This window comes from Olea europaea, chromosome 4 (genome assembly GCF_002742605.1).
Source record: "Olea europaea var. sylvestris chromosome 4, O_europaea_v1, whole genome shotgun sequence".
NCBI classification, from domain to species: domain Eukaryota; kingdom Viridiplantae; phylum Streptophyta; class Magnoliopsida; order Lamiales; family Oleaceae; genus Olea; species Olea europaea.
In genome coordinates this window covers 19,157,616-19,176,656 of record NC_036240.1, presented here as the reverse complement: position 1 = coordinate 19,176,656, position 19,041 = coordinate 19,157,616, and the positions used below count along the sequence as shown (strand labels likewise).

The window sequence follows — 19,041 nt, the reverse complement described above, 5'->3', positions numbered from 1 at the left end:
TCCACATTGCTTTACCGTCTCATATGTCTGAAACAAAGCCCTATTGAGACACATATGATACGAACATGCAGAATTCAGAATCCACTCCCCAGGTTTAGATTCCTCATCAGATACAGCCAACATTACATCTCCATCATCCGAAAAACTCTCAACAATGTTAGTCTCGTTACCTGATTGCCTAGCATGATTTGCATGTAAATCACCTTCACCCTGCAACTTGTCACAATATTTCTTAACGTGTCATTTCCTCTTGCAATAATGACAATACACATTGCTGTACCTCACTTTCGATCTACCCCTCCGTCGATCGCCATGAGTAACCAGAGCATCCCCACCCTTAGATGTAGAATCTCCAACCAACAACTCCATCTTCTCCTTTGAGAACAGGGTATCATATAGCTCCTCAATGGTCAGCGTGTCACGATTATACAATATAGTATCACGAAACGACAAAAAAGAACTAGGTATTGAACACAACAGGATCAAGCCCAGATCCTCTTTATCATATTTTACAACCAACGTCTCCAAATTTGCAACAATCTCCTTAAACACATCAAGATGGTCCTAGATGTAGAATCTCCAACCAATAGCTCCATCTTCTCCTTTAAGAACAGGGTATCATATACCTCCTCAATGGTTAGCGTGTCACGACTATACAATATAGTATCGTGAAACGACAAAAAAGAACTGGGTAGTAAACACAATAGGATCAAGCCCAAATCTTCTTTATCATATTTTACCTCCAACGTCTCCAAATCTGCAACAATCTCCTTGAACATATCAAGATGGTCCTGCAGTGAGTCCAGTGACCCTCCTTTCGCCTTGCAGTGGGAATACAGCTTCTGCTTTAGAGTCAATTTGCTCATCAGACTTTTTGTCAGGCACAACTGCTCCAGCTTGAGCCACAAAGCAGCTGCCATTTTCTCCTTCAAGACATCCTGCAGAATATTGTTGGATAAGTGAAGATGAATCTGTGCTAGAGCATTTTGATCCCTCCGTCATTTCTCCTCCATGGACAAATTTGTTAGCATCCTTTCAAAACCCAACAAAACATTATCAAGATCAATTTGTGTCAACACAGCCCTCATCTTTATTTGCCACAGCGAAAATCTTGTATTGCGATCTAGTAGCGGAATTTCATACTTCAACGAATTCATCTTTGAAAAATCTCAATCAAATCACGAAGAACCTACAATTCGTGCTCTGATACCAATTGTTGATCCCAAAGTAATGTAAGATTGAGATTTAATGGCAATAATTAAATATGCAAGATCGCACCACGAAAACAAGATTAATGTAAAGTAGAAAAAGAGAAACTAAGTAGAGGAACGATGAAATTTATTAAATCGACAATATAGAGAGAATAATACAAGACAGCAATAACGTTTCATCTAAAACTTACAAAGGAGTCTCTAATTTATGGGCCATGTCCATAAACCTAATGGAGTCCTTAAAGGTAAGAAATATACTAGAATTAGGCTAAACCGTGTAAAAGGAAAAATCTTTGATGTAATTTAATTTCTTTCCAAATTCAAACCAAACGTGATCTTTCAAGATTTCAACCCAATTTTGAAGCATTAAACCTAACATGTACTACCTAACATCAGCAGCAATAATTCTGTTGTAGTAGAGAAAAAGCCTCTCCAGCTGCACCAGCTACTAAGCTATCATTTATAGATTCATCACAGCATCTTCAACAGCCTTTAGGTTCCTCTCAAATGGATTTGATCTCTAACCTTGATCTCAAAGAGGGTGCCCTTGTATACACTGTACAATTCGTGCAAGTTGAAGGAATGGACAGCAGAAAACTGTACACTGTACAATTTGTGTTTTTTATTTCTTATTTTTTTAATTATTATATTATTTAGCTATGTTTGAGCCCCATTAAAATGATTTTTTGGAAAATTCATTTTCTGAGTACGTGGGGGCCACATTGCCGAAATTTATTAGAGAACGCATCAAAGTTGACTTTTGGAAAAATTTGCAAGTGCAAGAGTATATGTTCCCAGTTTACCCTTCAAATAAAATATTGGGAGGTTATTTAAAAGTGAATCAATGGGAAGGTTATTTTTGTAATTTGGTTTTAAAAGATGAGGGTATTTTTGACATTTGACTTTAAAAGTTTTTTGCAACAATTAAGTGCCTGACAATACACTGTGCACTTCGTAATTTTTTAAGAATTAAAATACTGTTGAAAAATGAGAAAGCTCATTAAAAAGTGATTTTAATGAGATTCAAACACACGCTTAATGTGATAAATGAAATTTTATTCTTTTATCCTTTTTTAAAATATTAAAAATGTGGTCAAAGTTAAATTTTTGGTCAACTGAGGGAATTGTGGATGGAAACCGTTCAAAAGGACTTCACCTACAACGTTTGAAAATTTTAGGAGTGACGACTGCAACAAATTAAAGGTTTGGAAAAAGTCTATTAACGTTTCAAATGTTTGAGACTTCTGCTGCAATTTTCTTTAAAATTAATTAATCAACCTTTGGACGATCGATAACATTTTCATAATCTATGAATGTCAATATACTCTTGACGATGATAATCCTAATGTCATCTTCATTTATAAGTATCAAACTATAGAGAGTACTTGACAAATGAATTATGTAATTTAGTGTTCGAAATACCATAATGTTTGACCATTTTGGTGACTAACAATGAACATTAATTATATATACGAAACATTTATATAAATGATTCATCAGAACTTTTGAATAAAACATTTTTCATTCCAATTATTACGTATAAATTATTTGCCACGTAATGTTTATTCAATATCAACAATAAATAAACAAGGTATGAAAACTAAGTTATTAAACTAGATATAATCTAATTTAATCCATAATTCAAATTAAAATCTTAAAATAATAAACGCCCATTAACCAAAAACAGTCAAAAATCTATACTACTTTGTGGCAGTACAGTAAAGGTAGAAGTATATATTTGTGTACAAGATGGCAAAATTTTGTGCATATTCAGCAGCCTCATTTGATATTCCAAAGTTCGGGTTCAAATGGCCCATAGTGTTATAGAAAGAGGGTAACAATATGTGTATTACAAATGTTCACACAAACGTAAACTCTATACATATTTCAATTTCATAAAAATTGAAATTACCTTTAATTGATACATAACCTTAATTACCAAAACACATTCATTTCAAAATTCAGAAAATCAAACTCTATCAAAATACATACATTTCAAACGCATAAAATAAAATAATAATAATTATGCATTGATTTGACCTTAATCTATAAATAAATAAGAAAATTGGGGATCAGTATGCGAAAAACGATAATCTTCAAAGGAAAATCAAGAATTCCCTAACCTTGGCTTTGATACCATATGTAAGCAATTAAACATTAATATCAAGATCTTTAGAATTTATGATTTTTACATATAAATTTAATTGATTGAAAAACATACCTTAATTCATTGCAATGATTGAAAGATTTAAATCCGCAAAACAAAAATTAGTAAAATAAAGAAAATGTTCTCTCTCTTTTCCTCTCTATAATTGAATGTCTATATTTGATGGGTTCCATTCATATGTATGGGTAGAGAGAGACAATTTCTCATGGGCCATAAAAATTACCCATTTTTCATCAAAGTTGACAGTTATAAAACTGCCACTTCTCGATGGGTTAATTGGATTTTAGAAATATAAACTACTTTAATTAATTCTTTAATAATATTGCACGGGCCACAATTAATTGGTTTTACCGCAAGCACTGGTCACAGCCACTAGTAAGGTAGCTAAAAGGAGAAGATTGAGGTGGTTGCTGAACTTTTCCTGGTGGCCATGGCTAGATCCTAGATAGATAGCTAGGATTTTGTACGGTAGCCTACATGAAGGGGATGTGCACATTATGAAGGGAAATATTATGAGGTTTGTTTTTGGGGAGATTAATTGAGTGGAAGAGAGTGAAAAAGATATTAGTGTACAAGTAGGATATTGTAAGCTTATGCAGAAGTTCTATGCATGAAACTCGAGTAGGATTGGCTACTTAAAAGATTTATTTATAAGCCGAGTTCTAAAAGGTACACCAAAGCTTTGAGGCTCGGAGAAAACACCCTACCTCATCTAGGTGGGAGAATAGACAATCAACTTTATGTTGACCGTCTAAGTTGTGCGTAGGCAGAAAAAGGAACGCACCTTTTTTTATTTGTCAAGTGGTATTTGTTTTTCAATATGTAGCTCAAAAAAATATATGGTCATTGCTAAAATTTAGAAAGAGAATCAGTTCAACAAAAAATCAACTTTAGCCCAAATCCAACTTAAGAACATAGCTTTTCTCTGCCCCAAGAAAAATAAAAAAAAAAATAAAAATATTGACTCGGAGTTTTATGATTTTGAGATTTATATTTTTGTTGGAAATTTGAAAAATAAGTTGCAAAGTTCCAAAAAATTTAAGGTTGCTTGGCATCCATTTTTTAAAACTTATTTTCTTCCAAACTCATTTTCAATTATACATTTTATTGAACCCATAACTTTCATCATTTTTCAATAACATATTTCACCAACTTTATTAAAATCTACTGAAAATTCAATTTTTATAAATTCAAATCAAATAGAAGCTTTATTTTTTCATTTACAATAAATAATAGGAAAATAGAAAACGCCTTATTACACTTAGACTTCTTGTCAAGCCTCAACACATTTTAGAACCTTACTTATAAGTAAATATGCACCCAAGATGAGAGAAAGGTTCAGGATAAGTAATTTTTTATTTTTACTTAATTGGAAAAAGAAATATGTTAGCTTGCCCTTTAATTTTAAGCTTAGCCATAGTGTGGATGTTTATTTCATAAAACCATTTCATACTTGAAAGATCAATATTTGCTTGCAATTTTTTTGATATTTATGACATGTTTGATATGTTGATGTATGGGATAAGAGCGAATAAGATTGCACCGTCTGTAGTATCATTTCCACTCGACCATACCAAACTTGGTCAACTTCACAATTGGATACTTTTTAATTTCAAGATATCCATGATGTTAATTAGTTCAAAGATAATGCAATTGTCATCTGAGGACGTGAAGAATGGATTGGATGCAGGCCATTCTCGTGAGGTGCAAATATAAAAGAATTTTCTGGTTTTGGAGAAGATGGACTCTCTTCGATGTTTCTTTGTCTTGTTTCTTTTGTAGAAGGATTTTGCTAGCAAAGTCCTTTGTATACTCCTTGAATTAGGAGTGAGCACTTTTTTCCAAAATCGATGGAACCGGATCGAAACCATTTAGAACCAATCGGTTTTGTTTCGGATCTTCTAAAAAATAATTTGATTTCGGGACAAATTTTTAAGAATCAACCGGTTCCCGGTTCTAGTATGGGAACCGCGGGAACCAGACGGTTTTCATTGAATTTTTCCTTTTTCTTATTTTTCATTTTTTTGGGTAAAATATATGACTCAATCTCCAAAACTTTTATAAAAAATAATTGGGTTCCTTCTTAATTTTAGACTCCAATACTTTCCTTCTTCTCTTTGATTCTTTGCTGGCCTCTTCTTATAATTTTTTGATTAATTAATTTTCAAGTAAAATTAAAATATTGGGTAAATTTATATCTAAATAAATTTATTTACAATATATAATTTCACTTATAAGATGCGAAATTTTTATTTTGTTTTCACTTTAATTACATTATTTTTATTTTGTTTTCACTTTGTAAATCTATACCTAAATAAATCTTTGAATAGTATGTTCGGTTCTTCTATATTTTGTTAAAAGTATTATGTTGGTAGCATTTTTAGAGTTTTTATTAATGAATATTTTATTTTGACACTTTCAATGTAAAGAACCGGATCCGACCGAATCGGAACCGACTTGTTCGGTTTTGGTTCGGTTCCATACTTAGTTATAGAATCAATGGTTCCATTTCTAAAATTCTCATTAGTATTCGGTTCGGTTCGATTTCCTTTTAATTGGACCAAATCGGATCGGGCCCACTCCTACCTTGAATCATGCATCATTCATTTGGCGTAGGATGTGCAAATTTCCTCTTTCTTCTCTCTTTTCTTTTGTAATTTTTATTTCACAAGACAGAATTACGTGAGAAATTCGATCCATATTTTCAAAAAAAATCTTTTTCTTCATATTCATTTTTAAGTCCGCATTCTCCCAATAAAATAATTTTAAAAATAAACACAAAACTTTTTAATATTTTAACTGCACATTTTTTAAAGAATTACTGTTACAAAATTTATTATCCAAAAAAAAAAAAAAAAAAAGGGCTCAAACAAGGTTAAAACGTGCTTAGAACTTCATTTTCTAGAAACAAAGTTAAGCTTTGGTTTTTTCCCCCTTTTGAAACCACCAAGATAACTTTTATTCATAGATCTCAAAAGATGAAGTGTGTTCAATGAAACATGGAGGTTGGTCGATCCACACATTATTGTGAAATAAAAGTAAAGCATGCTTTTGCAAGATAACTTTTATTCAGAGATCACAAATATGAAGTGTGTACAATGGGCTTGTTTGGGAGCAATTTTTCCGCCCAAAAAATTGATTTTTTGACCGTTATTTCACTATTTCAGTCGTCATATTTGACTTTTTCTTTCACAGGTGGATCTCACTTTTCTCCTAATGGTCAAAAATCAATTCTTAAAATCATTCACAAACATGCTTGAAATCTGGAGCTTGATCGACCCACACGCCATGCTGAAACAAAAAAGAGAGCATGCTTTGCGAGAGCTGGGCCAAATTGTTTCCACAATTTGTGAAATAAAGAGAAAGCATCCTTTACAGGCAGCTCTTAGGCCATCCTTCCTTTTTTGAAATCGACATGTAACTTGCCTCGCTGTAGGGGCTCCGGGTGGGTTCCATGTAAATCATCAAAATTTATAAAAATTTCAAAACTATCGTTGGAATTTTTTCATGCTCTATTAATCATTTAAGGATCCGTTTGATTGCAAAGGTGAAAAAAAAATTAATTATATGTAAGTTGGAAAGGAAAAACCATCAAAACCATAAGAATTCAATTCATGGAATTGACCAAAAATATGCTCTAAGTGTTTATACTTTAGAATTCGAACTCCAATTCCACTTTCGTATTAAACAGTCAAAGTAGAAAACGAATTCTTCAAATGTGACATTTTTCATGGAATTGAGTGCTATCGAACGAACCCTAAGTGTATAAAGTCTCACAAATAGTTACTCCACTGAAAAAACTAACATTTAAGCCCTTGTTTGACGACCATTATTTTCAAATTCTTTTTTTCTACATACTCATTTTTAACTAATAAAATATTCTACATCTAAACCTAAAACTTTTTATTACTATTTAATCACACATTCTCCTAAAAATCAATATTCAAAATAATCCTTTTTTTTTTTGGGGAAATAATGGCCATCAATCAGGACTAAATTTAATTAACGCATTATTTCAAATTACATTCCCCTTTTTAAAGCAAGTAACTATTTAAGTGAAAAAAACATTCTAATGACCAATTTTAAATTTTAATCAAACTTCAAGTAGGGACAGATCCAGATTTAAATCCAAGACCGAACTATAAAATTTCAAACCGACTACTACACGGGAAAAAAAATTTACATATAAAAAACTTAATTTTTATCAAAAAAATAAAAAAATACCTTAAAAAGAAGCTCTTGGGCCTGAGGGAGGGGGCTACAGCCAACCCCCCCCCCCTCAATCCGTCTCTGACTTCAAGAGAAGCTAACTAAATCATAAGATGTTAAGATCTTCGTATTAAGTGGTTGTTTGACAAATGTTTTAATAAAAATTTAATAAATTTTGATAAAAATTGATTAAATATATGATTGAAAATTTGTTCAATAAAATATATAATTAAAATTAATTATTAAATTTGACTTTACTTTTTTACAAATTTTTAACCTATATCTAACAAGCATTAAATGACAAATAAAAAGTCAAGCTAGCGACATTTTATCGTTTGTTTGTTTACTCGATCAAGGATATTATTTTTTAAGATATATAATTATTATCAATAAATATTTTCTATCAACTACTATCCATTGGGATCGCCACAGATACACACCGTACATAAAGGAACTTCAGTGCAACTCATCCGTTTTAGTCGCTCCGGTTTTGTACCGTGAGAACTAGAGTTGTAAGTTAGCATCAACGTTTTCCGTTCTCAAGTAACGGAAGGAACAGGAGGATAATCATCTGCTGGGTAAAAGGCTAGTAATCAATGAAACTTGTCCCTACCACAATTTTTTTTTATTTCTTGTCGATCCCCAAATTTCGCCAAATCATCAATCAAACAATTAAAATAGAAACCCTAATCTTTTGATCATATGTATATACTTTTGTTATGTCCATTAGAATTCCAATTCAACTCAATTAGAGGGAAGGGAGGTGGGAATGGCAATACTGTACGCCCTTGTGGCGCGTGGATCGGTTGTTCTGGCGGAGTACAGCCCCACGACGACAACGGCAAACGCTATCGCCCGGCAAATCCTCGAAAAGATCCCCGGGAACAACGACACCAATGTTTCCTACTCTCAGGATAGGTATATTTTCCATGTCAAACGGACCGATGGACTCACCATACTTTGCATGGCCGATGATACTGCCGGACGTATGTATAACTTTTTAATTTTTTATTTTGTTAGGAAATGGACTTATATAATTTGTTTTCACAATTATTTATTATTTATTTATTTATTTTTAACTTGAGCGTTGAATGTTTTGGGAATGTGAATTCTGTATGTGATTTTCCGCAATGGGTGTTTTGGTTAGAAGGAATTGAATTTGGGTTGTGAATTATTATCGTAAAAAAATGTTGCTTTTGTGATATTGTAGGTTGGCTTTTTATAGGAACGTGTTGATTGGACTGTGGTTATTTTTTGATTAAATTCGATTTGGATATTGGAAAATTTCAGCTTTGAAGTGATTTTCTGATTTTAAATGCGGATATTTCGTTATGGATCTGATATGAAGCCTGTTTTGATCATATGTTGCTTTATGTTTAGTTTTATATTGAAATGATAGTTTCCTAATTGTGACTAGTTTTCCTTGGCTAAAGTGATCCTTGCATACGGTTAATTAAATTGGAAAGTCTTAGATTTAGTTAACTAAACATCTATTCATTTTGTAACTTTATCCATTTCAATTTTGTAAACGTTTAATAATCTTATAAATTCTTTCCTTACTGTAAATATCAATGTTTTATATTATAAAATCATTTAATTATAGAAAAAAATTAAAAAAATTTAGGTCTCAAAAATCAAATTTGAGTTCATCTCTGTATTTTGAGTAACTTTGGTAAGTGAGAAACCATAATAGTTCGAAAACATGAAGCTGTAAATGTTTTGATCAGGAACTCCTAATTTTGAGACTAAGAATGTCATTTGAAGTTCGTATGTAATTAGCATCGGGAAAATCCGAAGATAAAAGTACAGAAGTTCTGTGCTTTGGATGTTCAAATTATCCAATTGAATGAATGCTATATGTCTATATGACGACACATGTAGCAACTATATGAAAATAGTGAAATTGAGAAATCAAAATTCATGTATAGAATTTGCTTGTGGCATTTTGAGTTTTTTGAAAGTTATGGGTCTCTCGTCTCGCTCATCCAATTTTAGATTGGATTACAAATAAGTAACTATTGCTGAATTTGGTGGCTTGGGGATGTGAAGTTGAAATTTTGAAAAAATGGTGAAATAGTAATCTATTGGGTTTTGCAATTGATTTTTGGCATTTTATGTGCATGCTGTGTTATACTATCATATTAGCTTTTGTAATAATTCTGACAAATCCACCGTCCCCAGCGTTCCTGCTGACTTTGCCTAATTTTATTGTATTTCAATATTTTCGCAGGGAGAATCCCTTTTGCATTTCTGGAAGAAATTCATCAAAAATTTGTGAGGACATATGGCAGAGCTGTATTGTCTGCCCAAGCTTATGCCATGAATGATGAATTTTCAAGGGTATTGAGTCAACAAATGGAGTATTTCTCTAATGATCCAAATGCTGACAGAATAAACCGTCTAAAAGGCGAAATGAGTCAGGTGATATTTGATTTATCTAAGAAATTTTGATTCATGTTTCTGTTGAGCTGTCATTTCCGTTCCTTTTTACTTGTCTAGTTTTAGATCAACTTTTAGCTTTCCCGAGCGTTGTCGTGATTCCAGATTGAAATTTTTTTGCGAGAATTGTTGTGTAACTTCTGTTGGTTCAATACAATGAACTGCAGATACATTTGAGGCAAACATTTTTGCTATGATGGCAGAAAAGTAGAATTCCTCTCCGATAAATGCACTCTATAATCTATATGCATATTTTTCAGGTTTATGTGGGTTGGTGACAACTTTTGACGTTCAATTTTTTTATTGGGTGACATTACAGGTGCGCAATGTCATGATAGAGAATATTGATAAAGTTTTGGACAGAGGTGATCGATTGGAGTTGCTGGTTGATAAAACATCCACTATGCAAGGCAACACTTTCCGTTTCAGGAAGCAGGCTCGACGTTTTAGAAGCACCGTATGGTGGAGAAATGTTAAGCTAACGTAAGTTACATAAATTTTGATACTTGGAGATTTTTAACTTTTGCATTCAGATTGGTCCATTATCTACTTGAAGTTGATGAATGAATGTTTGGTGCATATCTTCTAGGTTGCAAGCTTAATGAGACAGGATTCAGCTATGAAAGATGAGTGATGACATAGTAGTTTATAAACCCCATATGAAACTAATGTTTTGCTCCAGTGAGCTTGTGATGTTGGAGACCTAAGGAACTTTTACAATACTGTCGAAATATTGAACTTATTTCCAACTTCAACCTATCAAAAAACTACATCATTTACAACTTATTTATAAGCCCCTGTTTGGTTTAGATAAAAATCAAAAAAGTTGATGGAATGTGTGGTTGAAAAGTTACGAGTCCCATGAAATGTGATGTAAAAATTAATTGTTGACTTTGATGGATTATAATCTAACTTTTTAGATGTACCAAACAGGGGCTAAGTAAAGTTTTTAAGCTTAGTCAAAATGCAATTAGTTTTGTGATCTCCAAATTTCTGTTAACGTTGGGAAATAATCGTGGTGTGTTTGGAAGGCTCTTTTTTCCTAGTAATGTGAAATGTTCAGCTGATCACCAGAGTCATTCTACAGGCTAGCATGATTCAGTTTGTTTCCCCTGCCTTGCTAATGAATGTATTTGATCGTCTGCAGGGTCGCATTGATACTACTTCTCCTGGTTATAGTGTATGTTGTTTTGGCTTTTGTTTGTCATGGGCTTACTCTTCCAACTTGTTTGAAGTGACGATCAACATTAAGTGGGATATCCTTACCTTTTCCCAGTTATATGTGCAATTCATCTACCTTATATCTTGATGAGGGATGCTTTTTCTAGTCTTGAAGAAACCTCAGAATTGTGTGTAACCTTTTAAGTTAAAAGTTGAGCTTGTTCAACTTGTATGTTTTACAATTTCCTTATTCGAGAAGATAAGATGCGTGAAGTGTTCTCAGTGCCTCTCATGTCGATCGAGATATTTTGGCACTGGGAAACAGAACAATTGTGTAATCAAACTGTGAAACGATTGTAATTGTCTCTTTATTTATTTGTTGAAATAATTATCTTGTAATTTTATTTTATTTTTGCCATCGTCTTTACAGTGAGATCATTCTTTTATTTTGAGAAAGGGAATCCATCGGTAACATTACAGGGATTTTGAGAGATCTATAGTAAAATACATTTTAAGCAGAAAGCAGTTAAAATTTTTAAGCACGAACATAATCAAGTGCTAAATGCCCTTTGTCCTACTTTTAGTTTATCATGCAATTCTTCCGGTTCAGAATATGAGAGCAACAAGGCTATTATCACGTTGTCAAAAAAATTCGGCGGATCTTTAATGAAATGATTACTTGAAGATCGTTTATGAAAATTGCCCATATGTGAAATGGGCTAATGTGGATGATCTAATAAAGTTATAGTTCAATGTTTCATTGGTCATTGGATGGATTCTGTCTGTGATTGTGTATACTAGGACGGAAAAGTGACATGGTGGTTAAAATTCTTCACGTCAGGAGACTTGCACGCATGGATCATATGAAGATTCGTTAGGCGTTGACCAATTACTTTGAATTTTTTTTCCTGAAGAAGATGAAGTAGAAAATCCATTAACACTAATAATAGGCTATATGCTTCGATCTTATAAGAAAATTATATAATTTCATTTCGGGAAAATATGTGATTGAAAATGAGTTTTGAAAAAATTGAGAACCGAACATAATCTTAAACTCATCCAAACAATGAGTACATTTTTGTTGTAAGATTATTGGAGCATATAAAAATAAATAAATAAATAAATTCATACTCAAACATTGTGTCACAACTTCTCTCTCTCTCTCTCTCCTACTAAAAACGTACTTGCTGTGAAATTTGAATGACAGACGACACCCATTGAATATGAAACTTAAACTTAATGGTCTATTTCTTAGACATTGATACCACATAAATTAGAAGTATTTCTATTTATATGTCATCTATATGACAATTTATAAAATTTATTGGGGATGCTAAAGAATTTTGTCAAATGTTAAACCCAATTCAGAGAGTTGGGTGGCTGTTGACTTGGAAAGTCAATCAAGAGCTGAAATAATTTGGGAATGAGAGAGGCTACCGTGACAGGGCCCAGGTACAAGCCCTGTGATAGGGGGCTAAGGTGGCATAGCTCAACCCCTGTCCTCAGGCTCTGTCCATTTAGCATTAATCTTTGGATATTACGTGAAATTTCCTCATTGGGAAAAATCATAAATACCTTATAAATATATAAAATTTTATTTTATACTATTTAACTAAAATATAAACTGAAATTACTAAATCACTCAAAAATAAAACCAAAGATACTGTAACTAAGACTTTCCCTTTTTTCACCCGTAACTAAAACTGTCGAAGCACAATTGAAATGGTTGAAATTAAATGAAAACACTGAATACATGAAAATTCAAATTCAAATAAAAAATAGATGATACAACAAGAGCAACAATGGTGATAGTGAAGAAACATTCTCCTTCCCTGTGATATATTGGCTTTAAATACCTCTGTTGAATAGATTCACAAAAGAAAATATTTCGAGAAAACAATTATTCAATAAATATAGGTAATTTGTTCGAACTTCTTTCCGTTAAACGGTATTTGTGTTGTTTATGTTAGCTTACCTCGAATTTTTTTTAATATACTATTTGTGTTGATGTTCCTAAAGTCATCTAAAATCAATTTCATTTTTACAAAAAGATGTGTGTTTGATTTTTGCTTCTTGATTAAAAGAAAATTCAATTTTGACTTCTTAATGAATGGAACGCCATAATATTACTGAACATAAGAATAATTAATATGTTGCTATACATGACATTTACAATTCGACTTCCATATCAAAATGTTTATATCGCTTATTAATATCTCAAATGTTTGTGTTTTCTGAATCATTCTATGCTTGATGTTGCAGCTAGCTCAAACTACCAAAAAATGAATTAAGTTGGGTACGTTTACATTGTGACATTCATTTACAGATACTTCCCTTGTGCTGACCTTTAAATCTTGAAACAACATATTTGCGATTGTAAATTTGAAGTTTCTTGCTATGCTTATATAATCATATACAACACACATAAAGATTTTATTTCGAAAATATGATCATTATTGTTGGAAATATAGAGGTGGTAATGAAACCGAATTATCACATACCGTATGTGTAATTTAGATATCAATTTTAAGCATACCATATGTGCATATATTGTATATATCGCTTACCACATATGCAGCTTACCGTATTTGCAGCCTACTGTATTTGCAGGCAACTTACCCTATTTGCAGCTTATCATATATGCTGCCTACCGTATTTGCAGAAAGCTCACTGTATTTGCACACAATTTTCACAAACTATTTTTATTCCATTTCATAAACAATGAGTGATTTATACATATTTGCTAGATACCATATATGCAACTAATATACCGGATATGCACTTACATAGACCAAAATATGGAAATACCGTACTTGCATATATTATCTAAATAAATACCGGTTGGACAACTATCAAATCGAATGTTATCAAATTAATTAATTTTCTTCAGATTTTTTTTTTTGACATAAAGATAATAAACTGTAAAATTATATGAAGCACATATAACAAAATAAATTGAAAAATCTACGAAGCATAAGATTAAATTGCAAATATGTAAATCGCTAAATAAATGAATATGTGAATTGTAGAAAATAAATAAATATTCAACTTAAGGCCTGTGCGAATACAGTTTCCTTAAAACAGATTCATCCTCTCACCGTAAGTGCTTGAGGTCGAATCCGAGCATTTGTTTCCCAAGATACAACGATAAAACCCGTAGAATCTGAGTACCGCAGAAACTACTCCGGCGAACTGATTTAACGCCTGAACAATATAACCACAACGAGGACGCCAAAATTGCAATAGATTATGTATGTAGGCAATACTAATGTGCATACAGTTTTTTCTCCTATACTATATATTTTCGTGGACTGTAATATGATGTGTATTTTCGTGGTTGAATTGTTGGAAATGAGACTTAATATAAGTTTTAAATCTATCTATTAACTCTATAGTAATAAATAGTGGAGTTGCTTCAATTTCTGGGAGTTTTGGCAGTTTTCGAAAACTCAAAGGTCAGTTGGAGAAAGCAAAAAATTGCAAAACACAGACACTCAAAACAGGCCAATTTTTGCTCCGTTCGATTCGATATTCTTGTACGCAGGTCGCACTCGCACACAAGTCCAAGGTCTGAAGGCAATTTTGGCTGGTGATTTGCACCCCCTATGCGAGCACGTGAAGAGAGCATCTATACTACACATGATTACACCCGTCTAATGTGCAACCATATTTAAAGTGGTTATTGCTTTCATATTTTTCCTATGTGGGACTAATGCACTTAAACCATCTTTCAATGGTCATCTTTGAGCTCCAATTTCTTATTTACCCGAGCTTCATTTTGGCAAGTAAATATGTGATTTAGATGCTCTCATGGAGGAGAACACAGATGAACTTTGATCTTCCAAATAGAACCAACGGGGTCCACCGAAAATATTGCCAAAAGTGATCTATTTACTCATTTTTTCCAACAATCCCCAACATGAATGAAAATTGGGAGAGACACGAGACCGTGAGATACAAGATGTGATGATAAAGTTCAACAGTTGAAACCTGCATAGAATAGGTAGGTATTATCCTTTGAACTTTCCTTTGTGAAAGTATATTTACTTTACTAGCTGATCAGTAGACGTATTATCCTTGAACTGTTTTGCCATTTATGTAAACGATGATATACTCTACACAGAATTGTTAATTCAGTTCTCATTATTATGTTCGTTTTGACCACGAATATATGCCTGGTTCTGTGAGAGTTTTTAAGAATTGAGCCATATACAATTCTCTTAGAAGCGGTCCCACTTCTCTCTAACATATGTCATTTCTTATTACAAGTAATCCGCATTACTTGGCTCGAACTTTGACGCATAAGAATCATTAAAAGCTTATTGCTTATCCTTCATTCTTACGGGCATCACTGTTAGGAATGGATATGAGGAAACACCCCCACAGTGATTTTATTAAGCCTTTACAATTAGGTTGTCCCTTTGAACCTAGATTTTGGGATCTCCAATCAACTAGATTGGGTTTTCTTTGTAATGACTTATTCATTCAAGAGCTTAAGTCCCATTTTTTTCGATGATTTCCCAACTAACTCTCTATTTAACCCTTTGGTTAGCGAATCCGCAATGTTATCTTTTGACCTCACATAGTTAATAATGATCATCCAGTTGAGAGTAGTTGTCTTATGGTATTGTGTCTACGACGTATGTGTCTAGACTTACCATTGTACATGTTACTCTGTGCCCTTCCTATTGCTGATTGACTGTCATAATATATACAAATCCCTGGCACAGGTTTTTACCATCTTGGAATATCCTCTAAGAGTTGCGCAACCATTCGACATCTTCACCACATTTATCTAGAGCTATAAACTTATATTTGATCGTAGATCTGGTTATAACTATTTGCTTAGAGGATTTCCACAATATGGCAGCACCTCCCAATGTGAACACAAATCTACTGGTGGACTTTGAGTCTTTTATATCAGATATCCAATTAGCATCACTGTGTCCTTCAATGACCGCTGGATATTTGGTATAATGTAGTCCATAGTCACGAGTACATTTTAAGTACCTTAGTACTATTTGATGTGAACCCGATTAGCAAGGTTGCTATCGAACCCACAAGAATTGACACCGGATCTCAAGAATGCCCAAATACGACCATAGTTTAGGATTTAACTTCTGAATGATGAACCAAACAACTGAAGGTACATTAAACCAACGACCTCTTGATCACAAAGTCTCGAAATCTCACCCGAATTGTGGACTTGAACCAATAAAATTATAAACCAAAAAACTCAGCAAGAACGATGCTTGAAAGACCCCTTGATTACATAACCCAAAGATCCAACCCGATGTTTTTGAACGCCACAAGAAATTACTTTCTTGATAAGTTCGATTTGCCCATTGAAGAACAAGATAATTGAAGCGAAAAGTATCTAGAGAATTTTATTCAATAATTCATATAAAAAGTTTTCTGTATTACAATGAGAAAATAAATATATTTATACTAAAAACCTAGCAAGTAGTTTGAAAAGGAATAAAACTCTAAAAATATAAAAGTTACCAAAATTAAGAATTTTAGATAAAATGAAACTCCTAAAAATATAGAAATTACGAAAAATAAAGAATTCTAACCAAAACTAACGACTTGTGAATTTTGCAAACTTTCCTTGCCGGAATTGACGTTGCGGATCATATCACTCTTTCTATTCATTTCTAGTGATTAGCTCCTGGATTACTCGTGTATCTACTTAGTTTACTAACTGTGTAGGTTATGTTTGGTTTTGTACAACTTATCAAATACATTAGACTTCCAATAACTCTCGAATATTCTACTTGAAAGACACTTTCAGCTTTGTTTTTAGATAGACGTTGGCTTGTATCTATCGGTGTTCCAGCTAAGCCAGTATTATCCTTATTGAACTTTTCCAAAATTTTGTCCACATAATGTGACTGACTTAGAACCAACCCATCTGATGTTCTTGAGATTTTCACTTCAAGTATAACATCAGCTAAACTCATATCTTTCACGTCAAATCTCGAATTCAACATATTTTTAGTGGATTCAATCATCTTATTGTCACTACCAACAATAAGCACGTCATCAATGTAAAGACATAAAATGATCTAACCATCTTTAGTGTCTTTGACGTAAACACATTTGTTACACTCATTGATTTTAAATCCACTCTCTATTATGACATTATTAAATTTCTCATGCCATTGTTTGTGTGCTTGTTTCAAGCCATATATTGACTTTACCAATTTACCAACTTTCTTTTCCTGCCCTGGTGACGAAAACACTTCGGGTTGTTCCATATAGATTTTTTCTTCTAAATCTCTATTTAAAAAGGCAGTTTTAACATCCATTTGATGTACTTTAAGATTTCGTAAAGCGGTAATCGCAAGTATCAACCTAATAGATGTTATTCTCATCACTGGAGAATACGTATCAAAGTAATCAAGGTCCTCTCTTTGTTTGTAACCTTTTATTACTAATCTGGCATTGTACTTTTTGATAGTTCCATCTGCTTTCATTTTCCTTTTGAAAATCTATTTATAACCTAGTGGTTTGCTTCGTAGAGGAAGATCCACTAGCTCCCATGTATGATTTTGCAGTATGAAATCTATTTCACTTTTAATGGCCTCCTTCCATTGAGGTCCTTTCGAGGAATTCATAACCTCTTGATAACTTTGAGGTTCACTTTCTAGCATATAAGTCAAAAAATCAGGATTATACAATTTTTCTGTTCTTAACCGTTTGCTACGTCTAACCTCAGTCTCTTCTTCTAGTTCGTCGTCATGATTATGTTCAGTCATAGTCTCATTTGTTCATTTGGAGGAGCTTGCTTCCTATTTGGACTTGTACGGAAATATATGTTCAAAGAATGAAACATTTCTTGATTCCAATATCGTGTTTTTATGTATGTTTGGTGTTGGAACGACCACTTTAATAAGACACTCCCACACTCGTAAGTATCTATTGGAATACTTTTTTCTTTCTATAACTCATAAGGGGTCTTTTTCATTTTTTTGGGCACCTTATTTAAAAGGTAATTTGCTGATAACATAGCTTCCCCCCACATAAGGGGTCTTTTTCATTTTTTTGGGCACCTTATTTAAAAGGTAATTTGCTGATAACAAAGCTTCCCTCCACATGTTCTGAGGTAACCCAGAACTTACTAGCATCGTATTCATCATTTTCTTTAAATTACGATTCTTCCATTCAGCAACACCATTTTATTGCGGTGAATAAGGTGCAGTGGTTTCATATATGATTCCGTGTTGTGCATAGAATTCTGCAAATAGTGCTTCATACTCACCACCTCGATCACTTCTTAACACCTTAATTTTCTTATTAAGTTGAGTTTCAACTTCATTCTTATAGAGAACAAATTTCTCTATAGTTTCATCTTTACTTTTTAGCAAATATATATAACAGTATTTGGTGCTATCGTCGATAAAAGTAATGAAATACTTGTTGCCACCTCTTGTTTGTACAAGTTTTAAGTCACATATGTCATTGTGAATTAAATCAAGTGGTTCTGTGTTCCGTTCAATTGATTTAAGCGATGACCTTGTCAATTTTATCTCAACACAAGTTTCACACTTATGTTTTGAATCAATGTGGAACTCGAGTATGCAATTCAAGTTAACTAGTTTTCGTAAAATATCATAGTTAACATGTTCGAATCTACCATGCCACAAATTGGAAGACTCAAGCAAATAAGTAGAAGAGTTTGCTTTATTCATTTTTTGTTTAACAACCATTACATTGAGTTTAAACATAAAGTCGGAAACATATCATTTTCCGACAAACATTCCACTTTTTGACAAAATGAACTTTTCTGATTGAAATACAATGTGAAAGCCATGTATATTCAAAAGTGACCCAGACGCTAGGTTCTTGCGA

At 32.8% G+C, this 19,041-nt stretch overlaps 1 protein-coding gene across 1 annotated transcript; it reads left to right on the top strand.

Annotated features, from left to right (window-relative positions):
- The first annotated feature begins 8,047 nt into the window (after nt 1-8,047).
- On the top strand, nt 8,048-11,596 carry LOC111393918 (vesicle-associated membrane protein 711-like). Its single transcript, XM_023019693.1, has 4 exons — nt 8,048-8,573; nt 9,818-10,008; nt 10,346-10,509; nt 11,174-11,596. The coding sequence occupies exons 1-4, from the start codon at nt 8,357-8,359 to the stop codon at nt 11,262-11,264; spliced, it is 663 nt and encodes a 220-aa protein (XP_022875461.1). The 5' UTR covers nt 8,048-8,356; the 3' UTR covers nt 11,265-11,596.
- The last annotated feature ends 7,445 nt before the right edge of the window (nt 11,597-19,041 follow it).